This window comes from Euprymna scolopes, chromosome 17 (genome assembly GCF_053919585.1).
Source record: "Euprymna scolopes isolate OS-2025 chromosome 17, ASM5391958v1, whole genome shotgun sequence".
In the NCBI taxonomy this organism is placed as follows: Eukaryota; Metazoa; Mollusca; class Cephalopoda; order Sepiida; family Sepiolidae; genus Euprymna; species Euprymna scolopes.
The window spans coordinates 79,779,314-79,805,695 of NC_136498.1; the positions used below are offsets into that span (position 1 = coordinate 79,779,314).

Here is a 26,382-nt window from a genome sequence, read left to right on the forward strand (position 1 = left end):
AATCTAATTCTACCAAAAAAACCGGAGGAGGTTTCGTTCGAGGAAACAATTAGTACCTTGTCGAAAATATTTGATACAAATGTTTGAACATTCAGAAGGCAGAAGCTGAAGACTATCTAGAATATGCTTGCACTGTGAACTGTTTATGCGAATCATTTAAATTGAATGAAATTTCCGCAGACCAATTTAAATGTTTAATCTTTGTACAAGGTCTCACAGCACCAAGGGACAAAGATATACGTTCACGGATCCTAACAATTATGGAGGCGGATCCTAACATAACATTGCAAAAAGTCACTGAAGAGTGTCAACGTCTGATTAACATAAAGAAAGACAACACTCGCATTGAAGAGAAAAATATTTTTAAGGTGCAGCAAGTAAAAAGGCAAGGGACCACAAGAAAGTCCAGGTTCCAAGAACACAGGATCCTTAAAGGATACAAAGACCCAAAGCTAAAGTGTAAATGTTGTGGTAGTTTAAGACACAACAATAAGACCTGCTGGTTTAGGAACAAAATATGTTATGAATGTGGTCTCAGAGGTCACAAGGGAACATACTGTGCCCAGAAGAAAAGACAAGGGACCGATAATGTAAATACGCTTCGCATGAATAAAGAAAAAAGCTGCGAAAGACGGAAATATGTTGATGTTCGGATAAATGGACATCTGGTTACATTGCTTCTGGATAGCGGTGCAGATATTAGTATTATAAATGAAGATATATGGAAAAGGATAGGTCGACCTGAATTAACGAAAACCAGAAAGACGGCGAGAAGTGTGTGCGGCAAAAGATTAGAGTTCAAGGGAGAATTAAAATGCAAAGTGACATTCGCTAACCAGACTCATAAATCCAAAGTGTACGTCGTACCAGGAAAGAATACATGCCTGTTTGGGGTAGATTGGATTGTCCTGTTTAATTTATGGGAGAAACCCATAAATTCGTTTTGTAACGTTTTAACTGCAGAAAAAGCAAACCAAAGGGAAGACTTCCTGAAGGATTTGAAAACTGAATTTCCCAATGTTTTTGCCGAAGGACTAGGACTCTGTATTAAGACAGAGGCAAAATTTGAATTAAAGAGAAATGCCACTCCAGTATTCAAACCTAAAAGGAATGTGCCTTTTTCAGCGATGGACGCAATCGAAAAAGAGTTGGATAGACTTCAACAACTGGAAGTCATTGAAAAAGTTAACCACACAGATTGGGCAAGTCCAACCGTGTATGTAAAGAAAAAAAATAACAGAATAAGGGTCTGTGGAGATTTTTCAACGGGTTTAAATGACTGTCTATTGGACCATAATTATCCCCTTCCGTCCGCAGAAGATCTGTTCTCTAAGCTTAACGGAGGAAAAATTTTTTCTAAGATAGACCTCTCAGATGCTTACTTGCAAATTAAGATCAGCGATGAATGCTCCAAATACTTAGGCATAAATACTCATAAGGGCATTTTTAAGCTAAAGAGGCTTCCTTTTGGATTAAAGGTTGCTCCTGCTATTTTCCAGCAAATTATGGACACGATGCTGGCAGGGTTGGAATTTTCAATGGCCTACCTTGACGATATCCTAATTAAAAGTGAAAATTTGCAAGATCATAAGAAGCATGTAAAAGAAGTATTCAAAAGAATACAGGAATTTGGTTTTAAATTGAGCCCAGAAAAATGCGATTTTTTTATGAAAAAAATTAAATATCTAGGTCAAATAATCGACAAAGAGGGTCGAAGACCGGATCCACAAAGGACTGAAGCAATTGAAAAGATGCCTGCTCCAGATTCAGTGACAAAATTAAAATCGTTTTTGGGATTAGTTCAATACTATGCAATTTACATCCCTAACATACATAATTTAAGAGCCCCTCTTAACGAGTTACTGAAAAAGGGTGTTAAATGGAACTGGAATAAGGAATGTGAATCTGCTTTCCAAAATATCAAAAGATGTCTACTGTCAGACTTAGCATTGGCACATTTCAATCCAGAAAAGGAACTAATACTAGCAACGGACGCCAGTGATTACGGTGTTGGCGCTGTATTACTTCACAAGTATGAGGATGGTAGGACAAAAGCTATCGCCCATGCTTCAAGAACGTTGGTTGCAGCGGAGAAAAATTACAGCCAAATTGAAAAAGAGGCGCTGTCGATAATATTTGGAATTACAAAGTACAATCGATTTCTCCATGGACGATCTTTTATTTTGCAAACCGACCATAAACCCCTACTTACCATATTTGGATCAAAGAAAGGCATTCCCACACATACTGCGAATCGATTACAGCGATGGGCTGTAACCCTCTTAAACTATCAGTTTAAGATGGAACATGTATCCTCAAAAAAGTTAGGACACGCAGATGCATTATCACGGTTGATCCCTAAAAGAAGCGAAAGTTTCGAAGAAACGGTAATTGCTGCGCTTAAAGACGAAAGTGAATGTACAAGTTCAATGTGTAATATGATACGTGAACTTCCGGTAACTTTCGAAAAAATAAAAAAAGAGGCAGTAAATGACATTTTCATTAAGAAAATGAAAAATCAATTGGGATGGATAAAAAAAAATAAAAAGGTAGATCAAACAACGCCTTTTTCCATCTGTGAAGATGTGCTCGTGTATGGTGAGAGGATCGTAATTCCACTAACGTTACAGAGGAAAATTCTGAAGGAATTTCATACAGGTCATCCGGGCATTTCGAGAATGAAATCCCTTATGAGAGGATATGTGTACTGGCCTGGTATGGACAAGGAAGTTGAAAAATGTGTCAAGACATGCAGAGGATGTCAATTAGCAGCTCGAGATCCTCCAGTAAAAACGACGCCATGGCCAAAGACGGACCTACCCTGGTCACGTCTGCATATTGATTATGCGGGACCTATAAATGGTTATTTTTACTTGATTATTGTAGATTCTTTTTCAAAATGGCCAGAAATATTTAAGTTTAGACATCCAACAGCAAAAAACACTGTGAGTGCGCTTAATGAAATTTTTAGCCGTTTTGGAGTGCCAAAAACCTTAGTGAGCGATAATGGAACAGCATTTACTGCTCATGAATTCAAAGAATTCTGTGACTCACTAAATATTCTACATATGACAACACCTGTGTACCATCCACGATCGAATGGGTTGGCCGAAAAATTTGTAGATACGTTTAAAAGGGCACTTAAGAAAAATCTTACTACGGACACAGACGAACAATGTATTCAAGCATTTTTAGCAATTTACAGGGTGACACCAAATCCTAATAATAATGTCAATTCTTCCCCGGCTGAGCTAATGTTTGCAAGAAAGATAAGATCTGTCTTCGATAGGCTGCTACCAGAGAAAAAGAAAGTTTTCAAAAAAGAAAACCGTAATACCAAGTGCTTCTCCCCAGGTGAAAATGTATATTTCAAAAATTTTCAAAATGGACGAAATCAGTGGGTTGAAGGTATTATCAAAAAAAGGATTGGGAGCATGGTCTATACCATCCAAGGATTAAGTTTTGTCTGCAAAAGACACAGAAATCAAATACGTCCCAGACTGTCTCCAAATGTGGAAGAGACACCAATGGAAACATTGTGCGATATTTTTGATATACCAAAACCAGCGTGTGTACCGCAAACAATGAATATTTCGCCTGAACCGACCATACGGGCTGGACAGAAACCTTTACCCCGGGTAACGCTGACCAGAAGGAAAAGCGCAAGAAAGAGAAAAGTTACCAGGAGATTAAGCCCTGACCCTAAAAGGAAGAGGTATTTAAGCTAAAATCAGGAAGATTTCAGCTTCAGGGGGAGGTGTTGTGAAGGAACATAACTGGCTATACACCGGTTACAAACTGTATATATATATTGGACTGTTTGGCAGACAGCGGCAGACAGCGGCAGACAAGCAGTCGCAGTAAGACGGATAGTCTTACGTGTTGATTATCAGACTTTCTTCCCCATACTTGTTACTATGTACTTCTATTTACCTTAGGCGAGCAGCCTTACGTTTCTGTATTATAAATAAACCCCATTACACATACCACTCGGTGTAACTCACGTTTGTCTTTATTTCCTAAGTATTTAGGAATATAACAATTACTCAATACATGAATAGACCTAGGTAGTAAGTTATGAAAATATATTTATGGCAATTAAGCTACACAGAGGCTTCCGCATTTTATCCCTATAGAAAGCCTCTGTGTAATTTGTCATAAATATTTTCATAACTCTGCATTCAATATATATATATATATATATATATATATATATATATATATATATATATATTAGACTACCCATGACCCGTTGGGTCAGTATGTTATATTAGCTATGGAATTAATGTATGAGCGTGACTCTTGTGACGTAAAGAAAATAGTTTTTTGTGAAATAGCAGAAACATTTCTATGAAAGTATATTAAAATGAAAAAAGAATATAGATAGATTTCTATGAGTCGTTCTGTTTATAATTGTTTATTTTGGAAAAAAAAACTTACAGCCATTGAATTATAAGTGGTTTGCCATACTTATAGGTAAATGTGCACTGAACAGATACCATAATACTTAAAGTTAAATTCAAATTTTGATATATCTTTTAATTTAAACGCGAAAAAAACAATTGGGGTGCTGAAAACGTACACAGTAAAACAATACGTTTTATTGTCGCGTTGATTATTTATTTGTAACGCAAATTTAAAAAACATATTTTTAGGGTTATCAATTTATGTTGGTAGTGTAAAAGAAAATGTATGAATGTTTTTTAAGAAAGGTGTATTAAAAAATGGAGAATAAATTTTTTTAAAAATGAAGGCGGTGGGTAAATCGCCATTGTAAAATGCTCATATGGTTGTCAATGGGTTAAAGTTAAAGCTGAATACAACATGATCGTTTTCAAGTCAAACATGTTCTTGTTAAACGATCCTCTTAAATTTACCCAATTTTCACCACTGTTGATCAAGAGAAGACGTTATTAGGCACTAGGAGTGGGGAGATCTTTGCCCAGTCATAAAATACGCTTAAATATGATATTTTAATTTGTCCAGATTTACTTATAGAGTCGAAATTTCAAAAGCAAAAAAAAAAATATTTGGATATTATCAGCTAGAATCAAACTGAATGCAAAACTAGCATTCAAAGCTGGTGACGTTACCACTGAACCAACGTGATACACACATGAATTGATTAAAAATAAATTAAGATGACTATACAAAAAGTATTTTAACTGGCTAAAGACCTATAAAAGAACTGTCTATAAAAAAAATCCAATCATTTGAGGTCCCTGCAACTTTCAGTTTTGGAAGGGATAGAATTTGAAAATATGGAGACAGACAGACGTAATGAGTTTTATAAATTAGATGTATGCACAGTGTGATGATGTATGGAAGTGAAAATTTGCCAGTGAGGGTTAAGGATATGTGCTGGATGGAAAGGAATTCTAGGAGAAATTCTATGATGGATGTGTAATGTGAGTCTTAAAGATAGACTTAAATCTGATGACCTCAGAGGATGGTACAGGGAGATGTATTAAGAACAGGACACTTTTGTAAAATTGTTCATGTTGAAAGAATGCACAAGAGTTCGTAGATGTAGAACAGTTGAGGTAGCAAGGCTAGTTGGCAGGAAAAGGCCAAGAAAAAAATGGGAGGAAATGATAAGGATAGATTTGAAAGTAAGAGAAATAAATGAATAATTGCTTAGTTTGGAAGTCAATTTCTGAAAGCCATCCAACATATGCCAGTATGTAAAACAAACATTACACTGTATGACAATGATGATACCAAAAAATCTTTGTTGAAAAATGTGTGACATATTTCATTAGAACTTGATGTAAAACATATTCCTGACTCATTAAATATTACTCCTGTATAGATGCAAGTGAAATATAAATTTTTTATCAAAGAATTTAAAAAGATAAAAGCAAAAATTGGAAATGTTTTATTCAGACAACAATTCATATTAAAATATTAATTATGTTAAAAAATGCCAAAGGTAAAAAAAATAACTCCATTTAGATGAAAGATCAGCAGAACAATATGTTTAGAAAAAACAATCATTTATTAATGAATTCCTTTTATTAAAATATAGACATTTTTTTCAGTTCTTTTAATGGAAATAATTTCTTTAATATAAAAATAATTTAATAAGAAAATAATGTGATTTAGAAAACAAGACTAAATTAAATAGGAAATTATCTTTTACTAAAAAAAGAACTAAATTAAATAGGAAATTATTTTTTACTAAAAAAAGGACTAAATTAAATAGGAAATTATATTATTAAAATAACAAAACTAAATCAAATAGGAATTTTTTAACTATTAAAAAAATGACAGTAAATTAAGAAATTATTAAAAAAACATGACTAATTTTACCTTTGAATTTTAACTACTGAAAATCATATTTCAAATAGGATATAAAATGTTAGAAAATACTTTTTACAGGTGGAATATAAATATATATTTTGAATATACAGTAGAAGTATGAAAATTCCGTCATCAATAAATAAATAGATTTGAATGATCTTCTTTTTTTTTTTACTTTCTCATCTTTGTAATCCCGGATCATCCATCAGAGAAATTTCTGAAAAATATATTTAAAAGAAAAATGTTAGTTTTCAATAAAATAATTTGCTTAAAATTATTAGTTTTCATTACATTTTATACTTGAAATGGATTTGTTTGGCAGTTTTTTTTTTTTGTTTTCTTTACTTAACTTTCCTGTAACAGCCATCCACAATATATCAGGTTGACAAGAAAGTTCTTGCAGTTTTTAACTTTTAAATTCTGATGAACATATCTCGGCTCAAACAAAAATTTGAATTATATACCATCAGAATCAACACACTTTTGCCAATGCAAAACAAGTCTATTTATACCAGTCATGTAAAAAGCTTGCGTTCTGGTGGCGATAATGTTGTTGAAGGGATTTTTGATATTGCTTAGGTTTTTAAAGCATTTCTCATGCAGAAAGTTGTCGAGATGCTTAGAAAAGTGGTAGTCGATAGGTGAGAAGTCTGGAGACTATGGCGGATGAGGCAGAGTTTCGTTGCCCAATTCATTCAACTTTTGTAGGGATGGTTTAACACTGTGCAGTCGGCCTATTCTATTAGGAGGGTGTTGTTGTCACAGTTTCTTATACATTTCATACATTTGTTGACCATACTTTTCTGCCATAATGGTTTCGCCTGCATTAAAAAAATTGTAATGGATAAGACCGGTCGCAGACCACTAAACAGTCAGCATGACCTTCTTTTAGTGCAACTCTGGCTTCAGGAAGTGTCATAGAGCTTCGTCAGTGTCTAACAACTAAGCTGAGCATTGCCAATTGTTATAAAGAACACACTTTTCATCGCAAGTTACAACCCAGTCGAGAAACAGGTTGTTCTTGTTGTGTAAAAAAGGAAAGATGAGACTTTTGGTTGTCATTCAATTTGTGAGGCATCTATTTATCGAGTTTTTTTGTTTTTGCAATCTCTCTCAAGTGGTTGGAAATCATCATATACGTTATGTCTAATTCAGAAGCAAGTTCTCAAACAGTTGTGTGTGGATTAGCTTCGACTAAAGCCCTTAATTGATTGTTGTCAATATCCAATGGCTGATGCTCATCATCTTCAAAACGCTCGTTGCCACCACAAAAATTTCTTAAACACCATTGTGTTGTGCGTTCAGTAATGGTTTCTGGGCCAAACACTTTGGTGATATTGCGAGCTGTTTCAGCAGCTTTTTGTACCTAGCTTGAATTGAAATAAGAAAATTGTACAGATTTGCTTTTTTTCCATCTTTTATTCAACGTTCTGAAAAGACAATTGTTTTAAAACGATTGTAATTTAAACGATTAGATAGAGTGAAAAACGCTCTTTAAAATGATATATAAAGTAAAGGTATTATAATGAAAGCTTATTTGAAAATACATCATTTGAAATCAAAATGAAAAATTCTGCAAGAACTTTCTCATCCACCAAATATATATATATATATATATATATATATATATATATATATATGAATTTTACAGAAGTTTATGTCATATAATCATAAGGTCTGCTTTACATGTTTATGTGTTAGAGAGATTTCAGAAATTGACTTCCAAACTATACTATCTCTGGCCAGGTCTTTATTTATCCCTCTTTCTCACAAATCCATTTTTATCACTTTCTTCCATCTTTTTCGTTACCTTCCATTGTAAAATGAACCTGTTACCTTAACTATTCTACATCAAAGCCTGAAGATTTAATCTTTTTCTGAGGTTACCAGGTCTTTTTTAAGATTCACATTACACATCCATCATTTCATTCTCATATCATTTCTCTCCATGCAACGCCTGTCCTCAATCATCACTGACCTGATTCCACTTCCATATATCACACTGAGTGCATATGCCTTTGCTCAGTCGACAATAGTAATGCAACAGATATGTTTTTAACAGGGTATGGCATGATGGTCTTCTTATGAAAATCAGATCATATGGTATTACTGGACGAATACTTAACATAATTAAATACTTCTTAAATAAGAGAAGAATCCAGGTTGTCCTCGATGGTCATATGTCAAAGCAATATGATATTAATGCAGGTTTACTTTGAAGGGGGGGGAGAGGCTAGGGGCGATCATCGCATCTTTATTATGCCTGATATTCATAAATAACCTCCCTGATAAAATTGTCTCTGAGATGGGCATATCTGCTGACAACACCATGGTCTACAATAGACATGAGGGGAAAACGAATGAACACATATCCAAGGCAATGGCGGAAACCCTTGAGGAAGACCTCCAGTCTGAAGTGGAATGGGTACAAAAATGGATGGTAACATTCAATGCTGCCCAGACTAAGCTTCTTTCCTTTAATAATTACAAGAAACCTTCTCAACCAGCAATAGCTATGGTTAATGATAAATTACCTGAAAGTACTTCGTTCAAACTCCTCGGCTTAAAGTTCACAGGGAACATGAGTTGGAACAGATACATCAAGGGCATTGCCGTGGCTGCTGTGAGGAAGGTGAGCTCTTCTACTGTTCTAGAAAGTTACTTACGACTGAAAGTATCCTGCGCCTCTACAAGGCCACCATTCGCCCATGTATGGAGTATTGTTATCATATTTGGCTGAGTGCATTTGCTACTAGTCACTCACTCCTGGTCAGGGTTCAAAAGAAAGTCGCCAAACTAATAGGTCCTGAACTGTCAGCTAAGCTTTAACCTCTGTCCCATTAACAAAATGTTGCATCCCTCTGCCTGCTTTCCAAGTATTTTGATGGTAGATGTTCTGATGAACTACAAGTCCTTGTACCACCTCGATGTAAATACCCCCAACAAACCCGACAAGCAGCAAAATCCCACCCCTACACAGTAGAGATCCCTAGATGTAAGAAAGCCTTCTTTATAGTTTCTGCCCTCAGAACTTCTAAACTTTGGAATTCTCTTCTCGGTTTCTGCTTCCCCAACTGTACAAGTTCAAGTGTAATGTAAACAGACATCTTGCTGCTCAACTCCCTACATAGTATCCATGCAATTTATGTCCCAGATAGTAGCCCCCTATATCAAAGTGGCACTGTGCTTCGTTTGGTGTGAAAATGCAATAAAAAGAAAAATGTATGTGTATGTGTTCATATATATATATTATATATGCAATCAAACCAAACAACTGTTAAGCTCAATGGATATTAGATAGTTTTATAGTACTAATAATTAATTCCAGAGCAGTTATAAATTGAGATATTTTCTAACAAAGACAAGGTTTTTGTATCAAGCAAAGTAACTTTTTAATTTGAAGTTGCATATTGTCATATTCAACTAATGATCTTACACTATCAGGAAAATCAGTATGCACCAGAAAAATGATTTCTAAATAAAAAATGATTTCTAAATAAAAATGATTTCTAAATAAAAATGATTTATAAATAAAAAATGATTTATAAATAAAAAAATAAGAAAAAATTTGGAAAACTTTTATACTTCAAAAAGATCAAAACTAATTCTTAACTTAATTAGATTAAAAATAAAATGTTTTCAGATTTTTTTTTTAAATTTAAACCATGAATAACCATTACAAAATAAACATAATGAGTTATTAATAAAAAAATCTTTTAAACAATTTGACCAGAATGGTTGAAAATTCATACATATCTAAATATAATCAACAATAAAAATCGAAATAAATATTCACTGATTTATGAAGAATTGTATCGGAATCGAAGGAAAGATATTGGAAGCGTCCCATCTAGTGATGGGACGCTTCCAATATTTTTCCTTCAATTCCGATACAATTCTTAATTCTTCAGCTGCTTTGTCAAGAGTTTAACATCCAACAATCAAAATGAATTATATATTCTGCTCTAAATTCTCGATTTCAATACAAATACTGATTTCAATTCTTTTAAAGCCTCTAACTATTTACATGTAGATTTATTTTTTTTATTTTTTTTATTTTCAGATTACCATAAAAATTCGAGCAATATGTGAGAAACACATTTGTGTGTGGGAGAGGAGAGGGGCGATGTATAGATTTTACTTTTATTGGTAGTTTACAATTTAATAAACATTTGTCATTTTATCATTAATACCAAAAATAGAAAATCAAGTTAAAAAATAAGAATGAAAAGAATCGTTTTTGGTATCAGAAAACGGGTGCATTTTTTTTATTCTGATAAGGATTTCAATGCTCCAAAAAGTTATAATTTTTTCAATTACTAATTCTGATTAATCATCCCAACACTAATTAACAGAGAATTTTGTTTTTATTCAAGAAAATACAGATTTAAATTGAATTTTCCATCCAACATTTTTATGAAAGAAAGAAACCCAACATATTCACTTTATACAATTTATCCAACACAAAAGAACAAATGATTCGGAGATTAAATGGTTCAATCATTAGAATTGAATAAAAACATATAAATCAAATATCAGAAAAAAATTACCTTTTAGAATTTCTTCATCAGTTTTAGCATCTCATTGAAGAAAACTTTTCGACCATCAATTCCCCATATGAATTCTAAATGAGCCCAACCTTCAATCGTCCGATGAAACACAACATTCTTCAGCTGTTTTATCAAGAGTTTAACATCCTGAAATTAAATTTTTTCACAATCAAAATGATTAGATTATATATAGCATTACATGATGCAAAACATAATTTTTGATTGAATTTAATATGAAGGATCACCACTTATCAATGTGCAACAATATAGGTGATCTACAATTTGTACAATATTCTTTGGAGAATGCTCCCTCAAGTTCTGGTTCTTGGGTATGTTTCTAGCATGTCATGCCATCCTCACATCTTCAAAAAAGGACTCAAGACGCAGTTATTGTGAGCCGGTGACTGCATGATAGGCCACAGTTGAAGCATGAATCAACTGTCAGACATCTGAGAAAATGTAGAAATGACAGTTTGAGCACTTTCACGAATTCACCAGTCACAAGACTGCACCACCCTCACACAAAAAAATACATCTACTAATCAAAGGTGAAATCCACTCGATAAGGGTTAATGAGATGCAATGATAGCTAACTGATGGAGAATGTCATGAAAGGATTGCAAGTTCTTGCCGTGAATGTTTTGCAAGGGGGAACCAGATATTGAAGCTTAGCCGAGTATGTTTCATGAAAGTAATGATTGAGTAGAGAGTGACTAGCAAGGTTTCCTTTTTGAGAAAAGAGACATAATAAATGGAAGAGATCATCCCGCCCCACTAGATTTCAAAATCTATTCTGAACCCTGTCTAGGTAACAAAGTGCTCTTAGTGGTATCTTCAGATGTATTTGACTCTTACAAAGGTAGATGATTGCATCAGGAATCAGGTACTTTCTGGAGTGGTGGAATGATCTCATCTTTGTTCCAACGATTGGATGTAAATCCTCTACATTAGATCTGGAGTGAAATCTTTTTACCGTTCACCATAAAATAAGCAGAAGAAAAAAAAAGTTTTTTTTCAAGGAAGATTGGATATGTTGAGTTTTATACGGCAATATCAGTCGTCAAAAACTTGTTTGGATTAGCAATTCAACTGAATCAGCATTTAAAGAATTGTCCACAAGAATGAAGGAAGAGGGAGGTGTAACATTAGTAACACTATCAGATCTGGAATTTTAAGTACAATGTGACCCGAACCCATCTCCCCCCAAAAATACCACCTATAGAATTGTTAATAAAATTCACATACCCTTCTCCACCCCAACCATATTTCATACAAATATACTTCAGTCTATGCTTGACATGTCCACCAAGTTCAGTTATGGATATCCAACAGTTTTTCCTTTATCACTATATCATCATAAGCACACCGGGATACAATGTACAAAATTGTCAACAACTCTAATACACTCCTCTCTTGGCATTGTTTTGATTTTGGTTGTGATAGCTCTCTTCAGTTCAAGAATAGTTTGAGAATTGTTTTGATAAACATTATCTTTGAGATAATCCACTGTTGCAATATTTTTCATACACCATATATTTCAACATATAAGTGACCATCAGATAAGATGAACTACAAAATTGGAGCAAATTTTAATAAAATTTATCATATATCGGTTGTTTAAGATGACTGCTAAATCACGAAACCATGTTTGTTTAACCTAAGCTAGAGATTGCAACACCCGGTATCTTATGAAATATTGTGTTTTAAAGATGATTTTTTAACTTTAAGGCTCATCTTATATGCCGAAATATATGGTAATTAAAAAAATGTATGATTACAAAATGTTGGAAGGTTCTATTTATAGAGGTGCAATAGGAACTAACCAATCAAATGGAATGACGCTCTGCTACCAACCAATCAGAAACCGGAATCACTTCATAAAACATACTGGATATTTTAGAATTCTGCACATACTTTTTGTTCTTCACACAAAAAGGAACTTTGCTCTTTGTCTCGGGACTTCTTTGGATTGGTTACCTACCAGAAACGCTATTCCTCACCTGCAAGCTTTTACAATTCAAAGCTTCTCTGGATTGATACTGTTATTTTGTTTGGAACGGCATTTCTCTTTTCTTCTGAAACGAAAATAGCTTACAACTCAAAATTCACCAATTAAAAAAACAGGGGAGGAGTTCAGAAAAGTCTGATGGGAAGTAGTCACTTGAGTACTTATCCAAAATACAAACTATACTAAAATAATATTATTATTTAGAAAGCCATTCTTAACACAAGGAGAGGAAGGCATTTTGTAACTATTCTGTACTTTCACCTAACAATTTAATAAGCAAAAGATACTATAAAAATTGAAAACTCTATCTAAAATAATAATTTAATAATAAAAATTGAAAACTCTATCTAAAAAAAATAGCATGATCTGTATTTTGCATAAATATCATCACTTTCGCCACAAATCTTATATTAGAGTTTTCCTTCTCTTAGATGCCTGTCTTATTGAAAGCAAGAGAGAAATGATGAATATATCAAGACATTTTGGTGTTGCTCAAGTAAACAAATGATGATGAAAAACACACACACAAACATATATTCACAGATTTCATTCCTATGTTCTGTAAATATGCAATTACATTCATGTATAGAACTACTCCAGTTCAGGTGAATGGAAAGGACTTGTGCCAGGTACACAGCTTCACTTACTTGGGCAGCATCATCAGACGCATGGGTAGCACAAAGGAAGACATACAAAGCAGGCTGAGCAAGACAAGGAGCGTGTTTAGGGCAATGAGCAACATCTGGAGATCTGCGCAATACAACACCAACATCAAGCTCAAACTCTATCAGAGCTGCATAGTATCAACACTCCTATATGGATCAGAATGATGGAGAATGAGGGAGGCAGATTTCATCAAGCTTTGATCCTTCCATACTGCCTGCCTTCGACGAATACTAAGGATATTCTGTCCTGAGAAGATCTCCAATGAAGACCTACTAAGGAGATGCCATCAAGAAGATATGGGCCTAATCATTAGAAAATGGCGGTGGAGGTGGATTGGGTATGTTCTTTCACAATCAATCACAAGAACAACACTGCACTGGACCTCAGATGGCAAAAAGAAGAGGGGAAGGCCAAGAGCAACTTCGAGAAGAACAGTGGAAAGGGAGAGGAAAACTATGCAGCATTCTTAGGGTTCACTGGCTAGGCTGGCTCAGGATAGGCAGAGGTGGAGGGGGTATGTTGCTGCCCAACACACCACTGGGTGTAATGGTTGATGATACAACCAAATGACAATTTACAGACTGAACAGGATGATTAATTTGCATATTTATATTTTTTAAAAGATATTTTTAATAAACAATAGTTTGGGTTTCATTGGTTTGATTGCAGAAAGGATTGTGAATTTTATTAATAATTCCATGATAGCATTTGAAGAGAAGGGAAGTCACTCTATATTCAACTGAAATAACAAATAAAAACCTAACCCAAATAATTTCTTTTACAGATGGAAATAAAGTGATCATTTCTTTGGAATTTTGAATAGTCCGGTCATTTTCTTGTTTTAATTTTAAATTTTTATTAAAACTTGAAAGATGAACTGATCAAAGATATACTGATAGAGCAAATTGAGTGAGTGAGTGGAGTTAAGCTTTGGTCACACATTCTTTTTTGCAGCATGTTTGACAAATGCCTATAAATTATATGCCACAGGTCAACTCAAACCTTTCAAATTTTTAGACTTTTTAGAAGCCGCTGAATTGCAAGAAAAGGGAGGGGCAGCCTCAAACTTTGCCATCTCAAGAAAAGAAAATTTTTAGACTTTTTAGAAGCCGCTGAATTGCAAGAAAAGGGAGGGGCAGCCCCAAACTTTGCCATCTCAAGAAAAGCTACATGATAATATCCACCAAGTAATGCTCCTTATGATGCAGGAAAGGAGCTATTGTTGATAGTTGCATAAATTGCATTTTACTCTCTGTATAAAATTAGGTTTATATATTTGTATGTACAAGATTCACTCTTAAACTAATTAACCATTCATTATTAATTTTGAAACACTGCTGCTAAGCATAAGGGATCATAATAGTAACTGATTTTGTGAAGTTTTAACAATCAATTAATAAATATTCTCTAAATTTCAGTGTTTTTGAAGTACTTTCAAAAGGGTTTTTATGGAATATAATATGAGCAGAAGCTCTGACTTTAAAATTCAAGTATATCACATTTGCACTGAACTTGATCCACGGTCATTTGAAACCAATTAAGCAAGATTCCTTGATTTCAATTTTTTTCCTAAGACCCCTTAAGCCTAAGCCTTAAATTTAGACATTTTCTAGAATTAAAATAATGTAACGAATTTTAATCAAAATTAGAATAAGGTTTAGTATTATTATATGTTGATTTTAATTAATAGGACATAAAATTGGTGCAAAACTGTTCTGTTGACGGAATTAATTGTACTTTCCTACGACGGGTATTTTTTAGTTGCATGTATAATTCAATTATTTTTTATTAATGTTGGATATTTATTTGAAAGTAGTTGACATGTCACACCTGTCTGTGCTTTTTGTTAAGACCATAAATATATTAAGCATGATTAAGATTACTCACTTGTGGATCAGCCAAAGAGTCTTTGCTACCTGAATACAACACGACTGGTACATCCATGTTTGTTACATTATATTGTGGAGGAAATGGCTGTTACAAAAAAAAGTTTAAAAAATATGACAAAGGAGAAATCATGATGGGAAAATTTATTTAATTTTTAAAACTTATTCAAATATGTGTATAGAAATTATATTCTAAAGAACATATTTAAAATAATATGAACTTTGTTTGATTCAAATTTTAAATTAAAAATAATTTACTGTAATTTTTTTTTTTTTTGGATGTCAAGTAAAACAGGATAAAAAAAAATCTGATAATTAAGAATGCATTATTTAGGTGAAATATTAATAAAATATATAACAGGATGTTATTGGTATTATTATGTTGTATTAATATTGTTAATATTGTGTGAAATGTTTTTAAGAATTGAACTAAAATGATAGCAGATATCTGTATATTTGTATCTGTTGTTATGTGACATAAACAAACAAATGAATAAATAAACCGGGTTGCAATTTAGAATTTTGTAGACAGTTTGATTCAATTGGTAAAAAAATAAAACAATTGTGCTTCAATTACCATACAGGGAAACAAGACAAGAATAGCATTTTCTGTTTAGCTTATTCGAGTTTTAGTTTACATAGAATTTTAAGTATTTCTTCCTGTATCCCAGTTTATAAACTAAGTTTCTGATTCTTACAAATGACTTTCATGAAATCGTTTCCTTTTCAGACATTAGTGATATCAAAATAATTTGTCAACTTTTAAAACAGCTATGTTCAATTTACTAGCAATGGCCAAAGTTTTCCAATTATTTTTAACTCTTACATAAGTTAAAAATTCATAAAAGTTATAAATAAAGTAATTCAATATATTACTGCATTATAAAAAAAAAAAAAAAGATACTTCTTTTAATAAATATTGAATTTTGTAAATACAGTTTTTTTTTGCCAAAATGAAAACATGTAGAAGTGAAATCAGGCAAAATTTCAAAATTATAACAAAAATCAATCATTCATTACTCAATTTTATTAATTTCTTTATAAATTAGTAAATATTTAAGACCTGAATGATATATATTATACAAAATACAAAAACTAAATAAAAAATAATTATCTCAAATTTTTAACAGCTTTCATTTTGAACTTATGTAAGATTAATTAAAAGACTACCATCTTATTTTTTATTTATTCAAAGATAACGTAGTAAAAAGTATTTTAAAAATTGTGCAAAATAATTGAACTCAGAAAATATCAGTTTATTTCTGTGAAAATAAAATAAAAATAATTATTGATTTTTTTTAATTATTATTATACACATAATTAAATTAAATAACCTATAATTAAATTTTTGTAATTTATTACTGAAATATAATTCTCACAAGAAAGGAATATAAGAGAAAGTGTATCGCATGGTGTTTTATTTAGAATTCAATATGGCTACCAGAATTTGTTATCAGTTACTCAAACCACCTGGAAATCACATAAACTGATTAAAATTACAACTGAAAAAATTTAATGTATAGAAGAGGTTAATTTAATAGTTTTTTTGGTTCCCCTGACAAAAGGAAGATGTACCTGTAAATTCACCACTGTCCGTTCGTCTGTCTGCACTTTTCTTAATAACTATGCCTTGGAATTTTTTGAAATTTTGCACAAACATTATACCTGATATGAGTAAAAAAGTAACAGAGCTGATTTTCCGGGAAAACTCTGGGTTTCCCCTAGGGATGCCTTTCGGTTTACAATGGCTAAAATTGACACTTTTGTGCTTATTAAAAAAATTGATGCCTTGGATTTTTATAAAACTTTATGAAAAATTGTAACTAACTGATTTCTATATAATTTTATTTGTCTATACTTCGCAATAACTCTTGGGTATGCCCCAGGAACTCTTTTAGGGCTAATAAAAACACTCCATTTTTGGGACTATTTTACCAAATTTCTCCAAAATTTTCTGTATATGTCTATTTAGCAGTTTTGCATGGTGCTGAACTCAAATTTAAATATGTTAAGGCCTTGGGGACTTTTGGGGCTAAATGGGGTGGGGGTGGGAGCAAATGATGAACTTAGACAATAGGACCATCCATGTTGTGATTGATAAGCGTACATCCAAGCAGCATAATATTAATGTGGGAGTGCCTAGGGGTCGATACTTGGACCACTATTATTCCTGATATTCATTATCGACCATCCTAATGATATTGTGTCCAAGATAGGGTATATTTGCTGATGATACATTACAACACTCTACAAAATGTGCAAGGGAAGAACAGATGTACTCAAATCTAAAACAGTGGTAGAATTGTTAGAATATGACCTCCAGACCGTAGTGGAATGGGGCCGTAAATGAATGGTAACATTTAATGCTAGTAAGGCTAAACTGCTCTGCTTTAACAATTACAAGACACCTCTCCAATCACCAATATCCATGATAAATAACACCCTACCTGAGATTTCTTCCTTCAAACTCCACAGCCTAACATTCACAGGAAATATGAACTGGAATAAATACATTGAGGACATTGCAGAGGCTGCAACAAACTGACTGTATTCATATGCAGAAGTTTAAATGTAACGTAAACCAACATCTTGTTAATCTTTCCTAGGCATGGTCCCAAATAATAGCCCCTTACGTCCAAGTGGTGATATGCCTTGGTAGGGGTGAATATGAGTAAGAAAAAAAAGAAAACACACACACACACAAATTTGTTAAGAAAACCATCATATTTTGATTGCTTGTGGTTCTCTGCTGATACTGGTGCCTGTATAGGCTTTGTTACTGATTCTGTTACTAATGAGAACATAAAAGTGTTACACAAGATTCATTCCATACTAGTGACTTGTTGTTTGTAAAGGGAAACAGTCAGCTCCTCATTAATCAATTGAACAATGAGACATAATTCGACAACAATTTCAATATTTCCAATGTCTTTTCATAAAGAATATTGTTTTTTTTTTTCAATTAAATTTTACCGAATTATCTTCCCCTCCCACCCCCCAAAAAAAATTACATTCATTGCTAACAGAATTTTTTTCAATATATTCAACAAATAAATAAAAGTACTTCCCATAAAACTTCATGAGAAAAACTTTATAATTGAGCTAACAATTTATCAATATTTCAACAGTATTTGAAGATCCATTTATTTTCATTGAATTAAAGCTAATTTAATTGAATGAAATTTTAAAAAAAATGATGCCATTATTGATGTTTAACTTTTTCTTAAAAGAAAAGGAATTTTAAGAGAAATTCTTTCTATGTTATAATTGATTTAATTTGTTTTTGTCATGAATTTTAAACAGAAAATGTTAAAATACGTTTTAATACATGTGTGTATCAGTCACATGTTTTGATGTACTGTTTTCTATTGATGTAAACAGGTTTAATCACTGGGTAATTGGTACATTGACCAATCAAATGGCTTGGCATATAAATAGTTTGTAGGAATAATTTTTTTTTGAAGTGCACCCACATAAGTGTTTTACCACCAGCCAGTTGGAGTCACTTCGCATCATGAATTGGATGTGTTAACGCTGTTTCCTTCAATACACTAGTCCGGAATAGAATGGAATTTTCTAAGATGTTTGTATCATATACACCCTTTTTGTAAAGATTAGTTGTTTTTAATTCTTTTTCGGTAATGTCAAAATGTGTGTATTTTCTGTTAAATAATAACGTTGTCTACTCTTTTTTTTTTTCTGTGAACCAAAGGGACATTCCATCTATTTTGAACATGGACCTATAAGATCCATCGAAACCTTTAATACTTATCATTTATTTATTCATTATACATTAATTTTCTTTTTTGTTATCCAGGTTTAGAAAAAGATCTTTTTAGGGCTATACCTATCAGTTTACTATGACCAATAAGATGAATCGAAACCTTTAATACTTATCATTTATTTATTCATTATACATTAATTTTCTTTTTTGTTATCCAGGTTTAGAAAAAGATCATTTTAGGGCAATACCTATCAGTTTACTATGACCAATAAGATGAATCGAAACCTTTAATACTTATCATTTATTTATTCATTATACATTAATTTTCTTTTTTGTTATCCAGGTTTAGAAAAAGATCTTTTTAGGGCTATACCTATCAGTTTACTATGACCAATAAGATGAATCGAAACCTTTAATACTTATCATTTATTTATTCATTATACATTAATTTTCTTTTTTGTTATCCAGGTTTAGAAAAAGATCATTTTAGGGCAATACCTATCAGTTTACTATGACCAATAAGATGAATCGAAACCTTTAATACTTATCATTTATTTATTCATTATACATTAATTTTCTTTTTTGTTATCCAGGTTTAGAAAAAGATCTTTTTAGGGCTATACCTATCAGTTTACTATGACCAATAAGATGAATCGAAACCTTTAATACTTATCATTTATTTATTCATTATACATTAATTTTCTTTTTTGTTATCCAGGTTTAGAAAAAGATCATTTTAGGGCAATACCTATCAGTTTACTATGACCAATAAGATGAATCGAAACCTTTAATACTTATCATTTATTTATTCATTATACATTAATTTTCTTTTTTGTTATCCAGGTTTAGAAAAAGATCTTTTTAGGGCTATACCTATCAGTTTACTATGACCAATAAGATGAATCGAAACCTTTAATACTTATCATTTATTTATTCATTATACATTAATTTTCTTTTTTGTTATCCAGGTTTAGAAAAAGATCATTTTAGGGCAATACCTATCAGTTTACTATGACCAATAAGATGAATCGAAACCTTTAATACTTATCATTTATTTATTCATTATACATTAATTTTCTTTTTTGTTATCCAGGTTTAGAAAAAGATCTTTTTAGGGCTATACCTATCAGTTTACTATGACCAATAAGATGAATCGAAACCTTTAATACTTATCATTTATTTATTCATTATACATTAATTTTCTTTTTTGTTATCCAGGTTTAGAAAAAGATCTTTTTAGGGCTATACCTATCAGTTTACTATGACCAATAAGATGAATCGAAACCTTTAATACTTATCATTTATTTATTCATTATACATTAATTTTCTTTTTTGTTATCCAGGTTTAGAAAAAGATCATTTTAGGGCAATACCTATCAGTTTACTATGACCAATAAGATGAATCGAAACCTTTAATACTTATCATTTATTTATTCATTATACATTAATTTTCTTTTTTGTTATCCAGGTTTAGAAAAAGATCTTTTTAGGGCTATACCTATCAGTTTACTATGACCAATAAGATGAATCGAAACCTTTAATACTTATCATTTATTTATTCATTATACATTAATTTTCTTTTTTGTTATCCAGGTTTAGAAAAAGATCTTTTTAGGGCTATACCTATCAGTTTACTATGACCAATAAGATGAATCGAAACCTTTAATACTTATCATTTATTTATTCATTATACATTAATTTTCTTTTTTGTTATCCAGGTTTAGAAAAAGATCTTTTTAGGGCTATACCTATCAGTTTACTATGACAATTACAGCGTTGTTTTATTTTACAACTAAATATGAAACAAATATTTTTTAAAACAAAAGACTTACCTGACCATAATGTAACTCATTTTCCTTTGCAGAGCCAAAATCATACATGCAGCATTTCTTAGTCCGATAATTCTAAAATAAATACAATTTGGAATAAACAAATGTACTTTTTTGTTTTGTCTGGTTTAATATTGTTATAGTCTGCATATTGTTTTCTAATACAGGCTATACATGAATACCAGAAATACCTACGAGAAATAGACACAATGTGGGCAGAAAAAAATGAGAAAATATCTTTTGGACAGGGGTTATATGCATCTGTTTTAGTACTCAAATGCAGATAATTGAAATTAAAGACTTATTTAAAGAAAGTAAGCTGAAAATGAGTTAGTTTCATTTTTTTTTTTTTTTTACAAGGTGGTCACCACTTATCAAGGTCCGGAAGCCACTCGGGGATAAGGGTTATTGCGTGTGCAGTACGTTAGTGTTGAGATTTGATAATGTGTTTTACTTAAGGGGGCGGTTCATCAGGAATTTGTTTAAGTTGGACTTGAAGACATCCAAGTTGTAGTCAGGTGGGAAACAGGCAAACGGAACAGAGTTCCACAGGTGTGCAGTTCTATGAAAGAAGCTTTGTTCATGAAATCTACATTTTGGTTTTGGCACAGATAAAGAGTGGGGAAAATTTTTAATAGTGTTTTTAGCTAGACGGGTGTTTTTCGTGAAAGATTGGCAAGGGGGGGGGGCAGGGATTGGAGCTCAGACGAGCACTTGCCATGGAAGTAATGATAAAACAAAGACAGGCTCGCAATGTCTCTCCTGTAGGAGAGAGGTTGCAGGGAAGAGAAAAGGGCATCCCCACTAAGCCGCAAAGCCTATTTTGTACTCTGTCAAGGCAGGATAGGCTGTTTTTAGCAGCTCCTGCCCAGATGTGGCAACAGTACTCCATCCTTGGACGTACTTGGCTTTTATATAGATAGAGAATTGCATCAGCAGTGAGATATCTTCTGGAGCGGTAGAAGGATCCTACCATTTTTCCAGCGACCTTGGCAATAGACTTGATGTACATGTTCCATCTCAAGTCAGGAGTAAAAGTCAATCCCAGAAGCTTATCAAAACATGGAGCTTCCCCTAGTCGAGATCCATCCATTTCAATTGATGCCAGATGGGGATCAGAGCGTTGATGATGTAAAGATAGGAGCTTAGTTTTAGACACATTAAAAGTAACCAGCCACCTCTTCCCCCACTGTACCATGCGCTCAATATCAGAGGAGAGAGAATCAGAGAGAACTTTGTCATTTACAGCCTTTAATGCGTTGTCATAGATGATCGTGTCATCAGCATAGATGTTAACGAATGATTTAAGTATGAGTTTTGGGAGATCATTGATGTAGATCAGGAAGAGAGTTGGGCCCAGGATGGACCCCTGAGGGACTCCAGTATTAATATTGAGGGCCTCTGATTTCTGTCCATCAACCACTACTCTTATGAGCCTATCAGAGAGAAATGATTTAATGATTGAGAAGACATTTCCTGTTATACCGTAGCTGGAAATCTTGTGAAGTAGGCCCTTATGCCATACCTTATCGAAGACTTTTGATATGTCAAGAGCAATTGCCCTAGAGAGGAAACCTTTGTCAAGAGATTCACTAATCCTATGAGATATAACCGTTAGCACATCTGCTGTAGATCTGGCAGAACGGAAACCATATTGCTTGTCACGAAGAAGCTTATTTCTGCTGAGGTGATTGACTACTTCTCTATTTAATATGGATTCCAGCAACTTACTCATGACACACAGGAGACTTATTGGTCTGTACTGAGAGGGAGATGACTTATCACCTAAATTCTTAAATATAAGGCATACTGATGAGGTTTTCCAGGGTGTTGGGAAGCACTTCTCCTTAAGGCCATGCTTAAACAGTTTTGTAAGTATGGGGGCAAGTTCTGGTTGAAGCTTTTTCAGCACTATAATTGGAATGCCGTCAGGGCCAGTTGCTTTACTGGAATAAAGGTTCTTGATTAGCTTAGCAACCTCACACACAGATATTTGTATGTTGCATAGCATGTTGTCTGTTATAGGGGGAAATATGAGGAGTTGATGGCCTTCATCACATAGGGTAGAATTAGCTGCAAAGTTCTTGGCAAATAGTTTGGCCTTGTCTGATGCTGACGAGATGACTTCAGGTCCATTGATGATGGTTGGGATAGAACGCACGCTTCTGTTCAGGATCCTGTTTGCTATTTGCCAGAACTGGTGGGAACCAAGCCGCTGCTCAGCTACTTTCGATTTAACGGACTGAGCATATAGCTCTCTTGCATTTTTTATTACTCTTTTACAGTGGCTGCTGGCAGTCCTGAAACCAGCTCTAGTCACAGTGCATCTATTACGTTGGTATTTCTGTGCGTGATGGCAGCAGTACATTCTGGGGAGAACCATGGCTGGCTGTTAGGTTTTTGTTGGAATTTTTTGGATGGCATGAATCGGTCTATGCCTACAATTAACCATTCGGTCAGGTCTGATACTATGGAGGACACATCCTTTTTAAACATGGATTGCAGGGGTAGATAAGATATAAATGTACGGAAGCTATCCCAATCAGCAGTAGAGTATCGATATACAGTATGGTGGAGAGGTATGTCTGAAGACTTATTGCATTTCGTTTTTATCTTAACTGATACAACTGAGTGGTTGGAAGATCCCAGAGACAGAACGGAGCATGAACACAGCTCAGGGGAAGTTGTGAGAAAAAGGTCTAGAAGGCTAGCGTACTGACTGGAAGTATCGAGCACACGGATGGGTTCGTGAACAATCTGAGTAATGTCATAGGCAATGGCGAAATCATGACAGAACCTCCCCTCATCATCTGTCTTGTTCGAGTGGGTTAGCCATTCCACATTGTGGACATTGAAGTCACCACAAATGTGGATGTTAACCGAAGGATGAGCAGACATGATGTGGTCAATTTTCTCAGATATGCTCTTAAAGAGAGTAACTCTGCTGTTGTGGGGGCGATAGAGGGCAAATATAAATGCAGTGGTGTAAGCAAGTGCAACTCGGAAGCACATATAAGGTAAATTAGGGTCTTCACTGGAGATATCCCTACCACACGGAAAGCCATCTATAATGTAGGCACATATTCCATGCCCATGGCGATCTTGGGGGTCAGATTTAGATATTAAGTTATAGTATCCTTTAATTATGAGCTCATCTAGGGAAGTGGTCGGCCCTATGCCAGTTTCACTTAGGAAGAATATGTTCAGTTTTGTTTCCTGTAGTTGGGTTTCAACCTCTGGAAGGTTGGAACGTAGACCCCTGATGTTGGAGAAGGAGACATGGTTATAGGGGTCTACATTGGAGGATAGGGTTCTAGGTTTATTCGTGATTTTTTTCTTGAAGTATTTCATGTTGAGGATTTGGGATTTGTGGAACAGGTCGACAGACTTGGTTAGAGCAGGACAGAGAGGGAAAGAAGGAGAGAAAAAGACAGAAATTTGTTTTTGTTTTTTTTGTAGCACATGATAAGGTAAAGCCGTAACAATTATTCACTAGTATAGTATCGAGAGGCCCCACCAGAAACTACTGCATGGTCCAGAATCCATTCACCAGATGACAATACAGCAGCCCCAGGACTTTGCACCTGCTGATAGGACAGCCTCCTTAGTGGTTAATCCAAGGTTCGGGTCCCTGACTATCAGGAGAATAACGTCAGCCCAGATGAAACATTTACCTCCAGCACCCTTACTAGTGACATGGCCACAAGGATAGACATAGAAACAGAAGATTTCCGACATCTCAGGCTACTCATTTGAAACTAATTTTATGAAGCTGGCATTAAAAAACTGACTGAATGATGGAAATGGGTCATGGAAAAGAATAGGAACAATTAAATTAATTTGATATTTGTTTGTTTTTTGGCTTTTTTATTGACCCTTAAAAATATGTATAGAATAGTGATGAAAAAGAGAATTCTTCAATCTCCTTTTATGCTCTTCACGAGTGAATTACTTCTCTTTATTCATTCCTTCTTTTTGGACAGGCATTGTTCTCATAGAAATTGTATCCCTGTGTAGTTCTTAATAGAATGAAGCCTTTTCAAGCATACTCTGATTTTAACTTATTTATTACATAATCTAATAGAGGTTGTACTTTTTCTTGTTCATCTGGTTTTAGTATTTAAGTGCAGCAAGTGTCCTGGGATGCGGTTCGGTTACAAAAGGTTAACATCTGTTAGTTTGTATGAAGTCATATTGCTTCTTACACACTTGAACCAGGTCTCCTTTGGTCATTCATACTATCTAGTGCTCGAGATATTCAGATGCATTATGGAGTTGATACAAGATGTGGCACACACTACATGGCTAAACCGTCTGAGATGTTAAGCACTTAAGACATTTGTAATCTCACAAATACCAAGTTTCAGTCAAGACAAAAACACAACGCTGATTTTCTGGCAAGGATCTCTTTATTTTGGCTACAAGTGAACCTGGAGAACCCTTCACATTGCTAACTCAAGCTTCTCTTCATATCCCTTTTACCTGGTAGGGAGGTTGTCCCGTACTTCTTTCTTTTTTTTTTGAGCGATTCCATTCTTTTATTTCTAAAATTGTTGTGGGGATATGGATGAAAGTGCTCAATAATCTTAGTATAGCAGCTGTGTCCAAACTGAACTTCATGTCGACCCCGGCAACACCAGGTATTCATGCTAGTATATATACAAAAAAAGAGGCATTTTGTTTACATGCGTATCAGTGTAAGTTCATTTCCTATGAACTCCAAAACGGCTGATCCGATTTTGTTTTAAATTTGCCACAAATGTACTTCATGCGTCTATGAGTGTTCTTAGGTTTTGAATTGGAATGTCTCTGATAAGTATCCAAAGTCGATAATCCAAAAGATCCAATTAAAGAAGGAACAGTCCAATTTTGACTAAAGTCAATGCACTTATATAACCTAACATCACAGGTACATTTGCGAAGTTTTATCACCGCACAAGTAGAAGGGCCCAGTGTATACATCAACAGTAGGTTCTTTGATAAGAATAATGTTCAAAAGGAATATTTCTATTTAGAGCAAAATTGAACCATGATACTTGACTTTTGCACTTAAAACAGTAATTCAAGCCATTATATAAAAAATAATTTTATAAAATGAACAGTAGGTTCTCTGCAGTGCAATGTACACTACAATGTATTTCGCACTATGTCAATGCAGGGAGGTATGTGAAGTTTTCTTCCGGTTCAAAACAATGGATACCCGACTACAGAAGACAATCAATGGACTTGCTTGAAAAATGATTGATTTTAGCGATTTCAATGACAATAAAAATAATGGAAGTGTGGAATATTTATTGAGCCTCATTAAATCTCAGGCAACATCAGGCCTCGCTGCTCATATATATGTATATATATATATATATGTATAGATATCTATATATATATACATACATATACACACATATATATACATACA

At 33.5% G+C, this 26,382-nt stretch overlaps 1 protein-coding gene across 1 annotated transcript in view; it reads right to left on the minus strand.

Moving 5' to 3' along the window:
* Positions 1-6,462: 6,462 nt before the first annotated feature.
* LOC145296824 (lysosomal acid lipase/cholesteryl ester hydrolase-like) overlaps positions 6,463-26,382 on the minus strand; it is a 51,758-nt gene continuing 31,838 nt past the window's right edge. The window contains exons 8-11 of the mRNA XM_080142930.1: positions 20,970-21,041; positions 15,415-15,501; positions 10,854-11,000; positions 6,463-6,520 (exon numbers count right to left, since the gene is read on the minus strand). Coding sequence (XP_079999056.1) covers positions 10,857-11,000; positions 15,415-15,501; positions 20,970-21,041 — 303 coding nt within the window. The 3' untranslated portion in view covers positions 6,463-6,520; positions 10,854-10,856. The remainder of the gene's footprint in view (positions 6,521-10,853; positions 11,001-15,414; positions 15,502-20,969; positions 21,042-26,382) is intronic.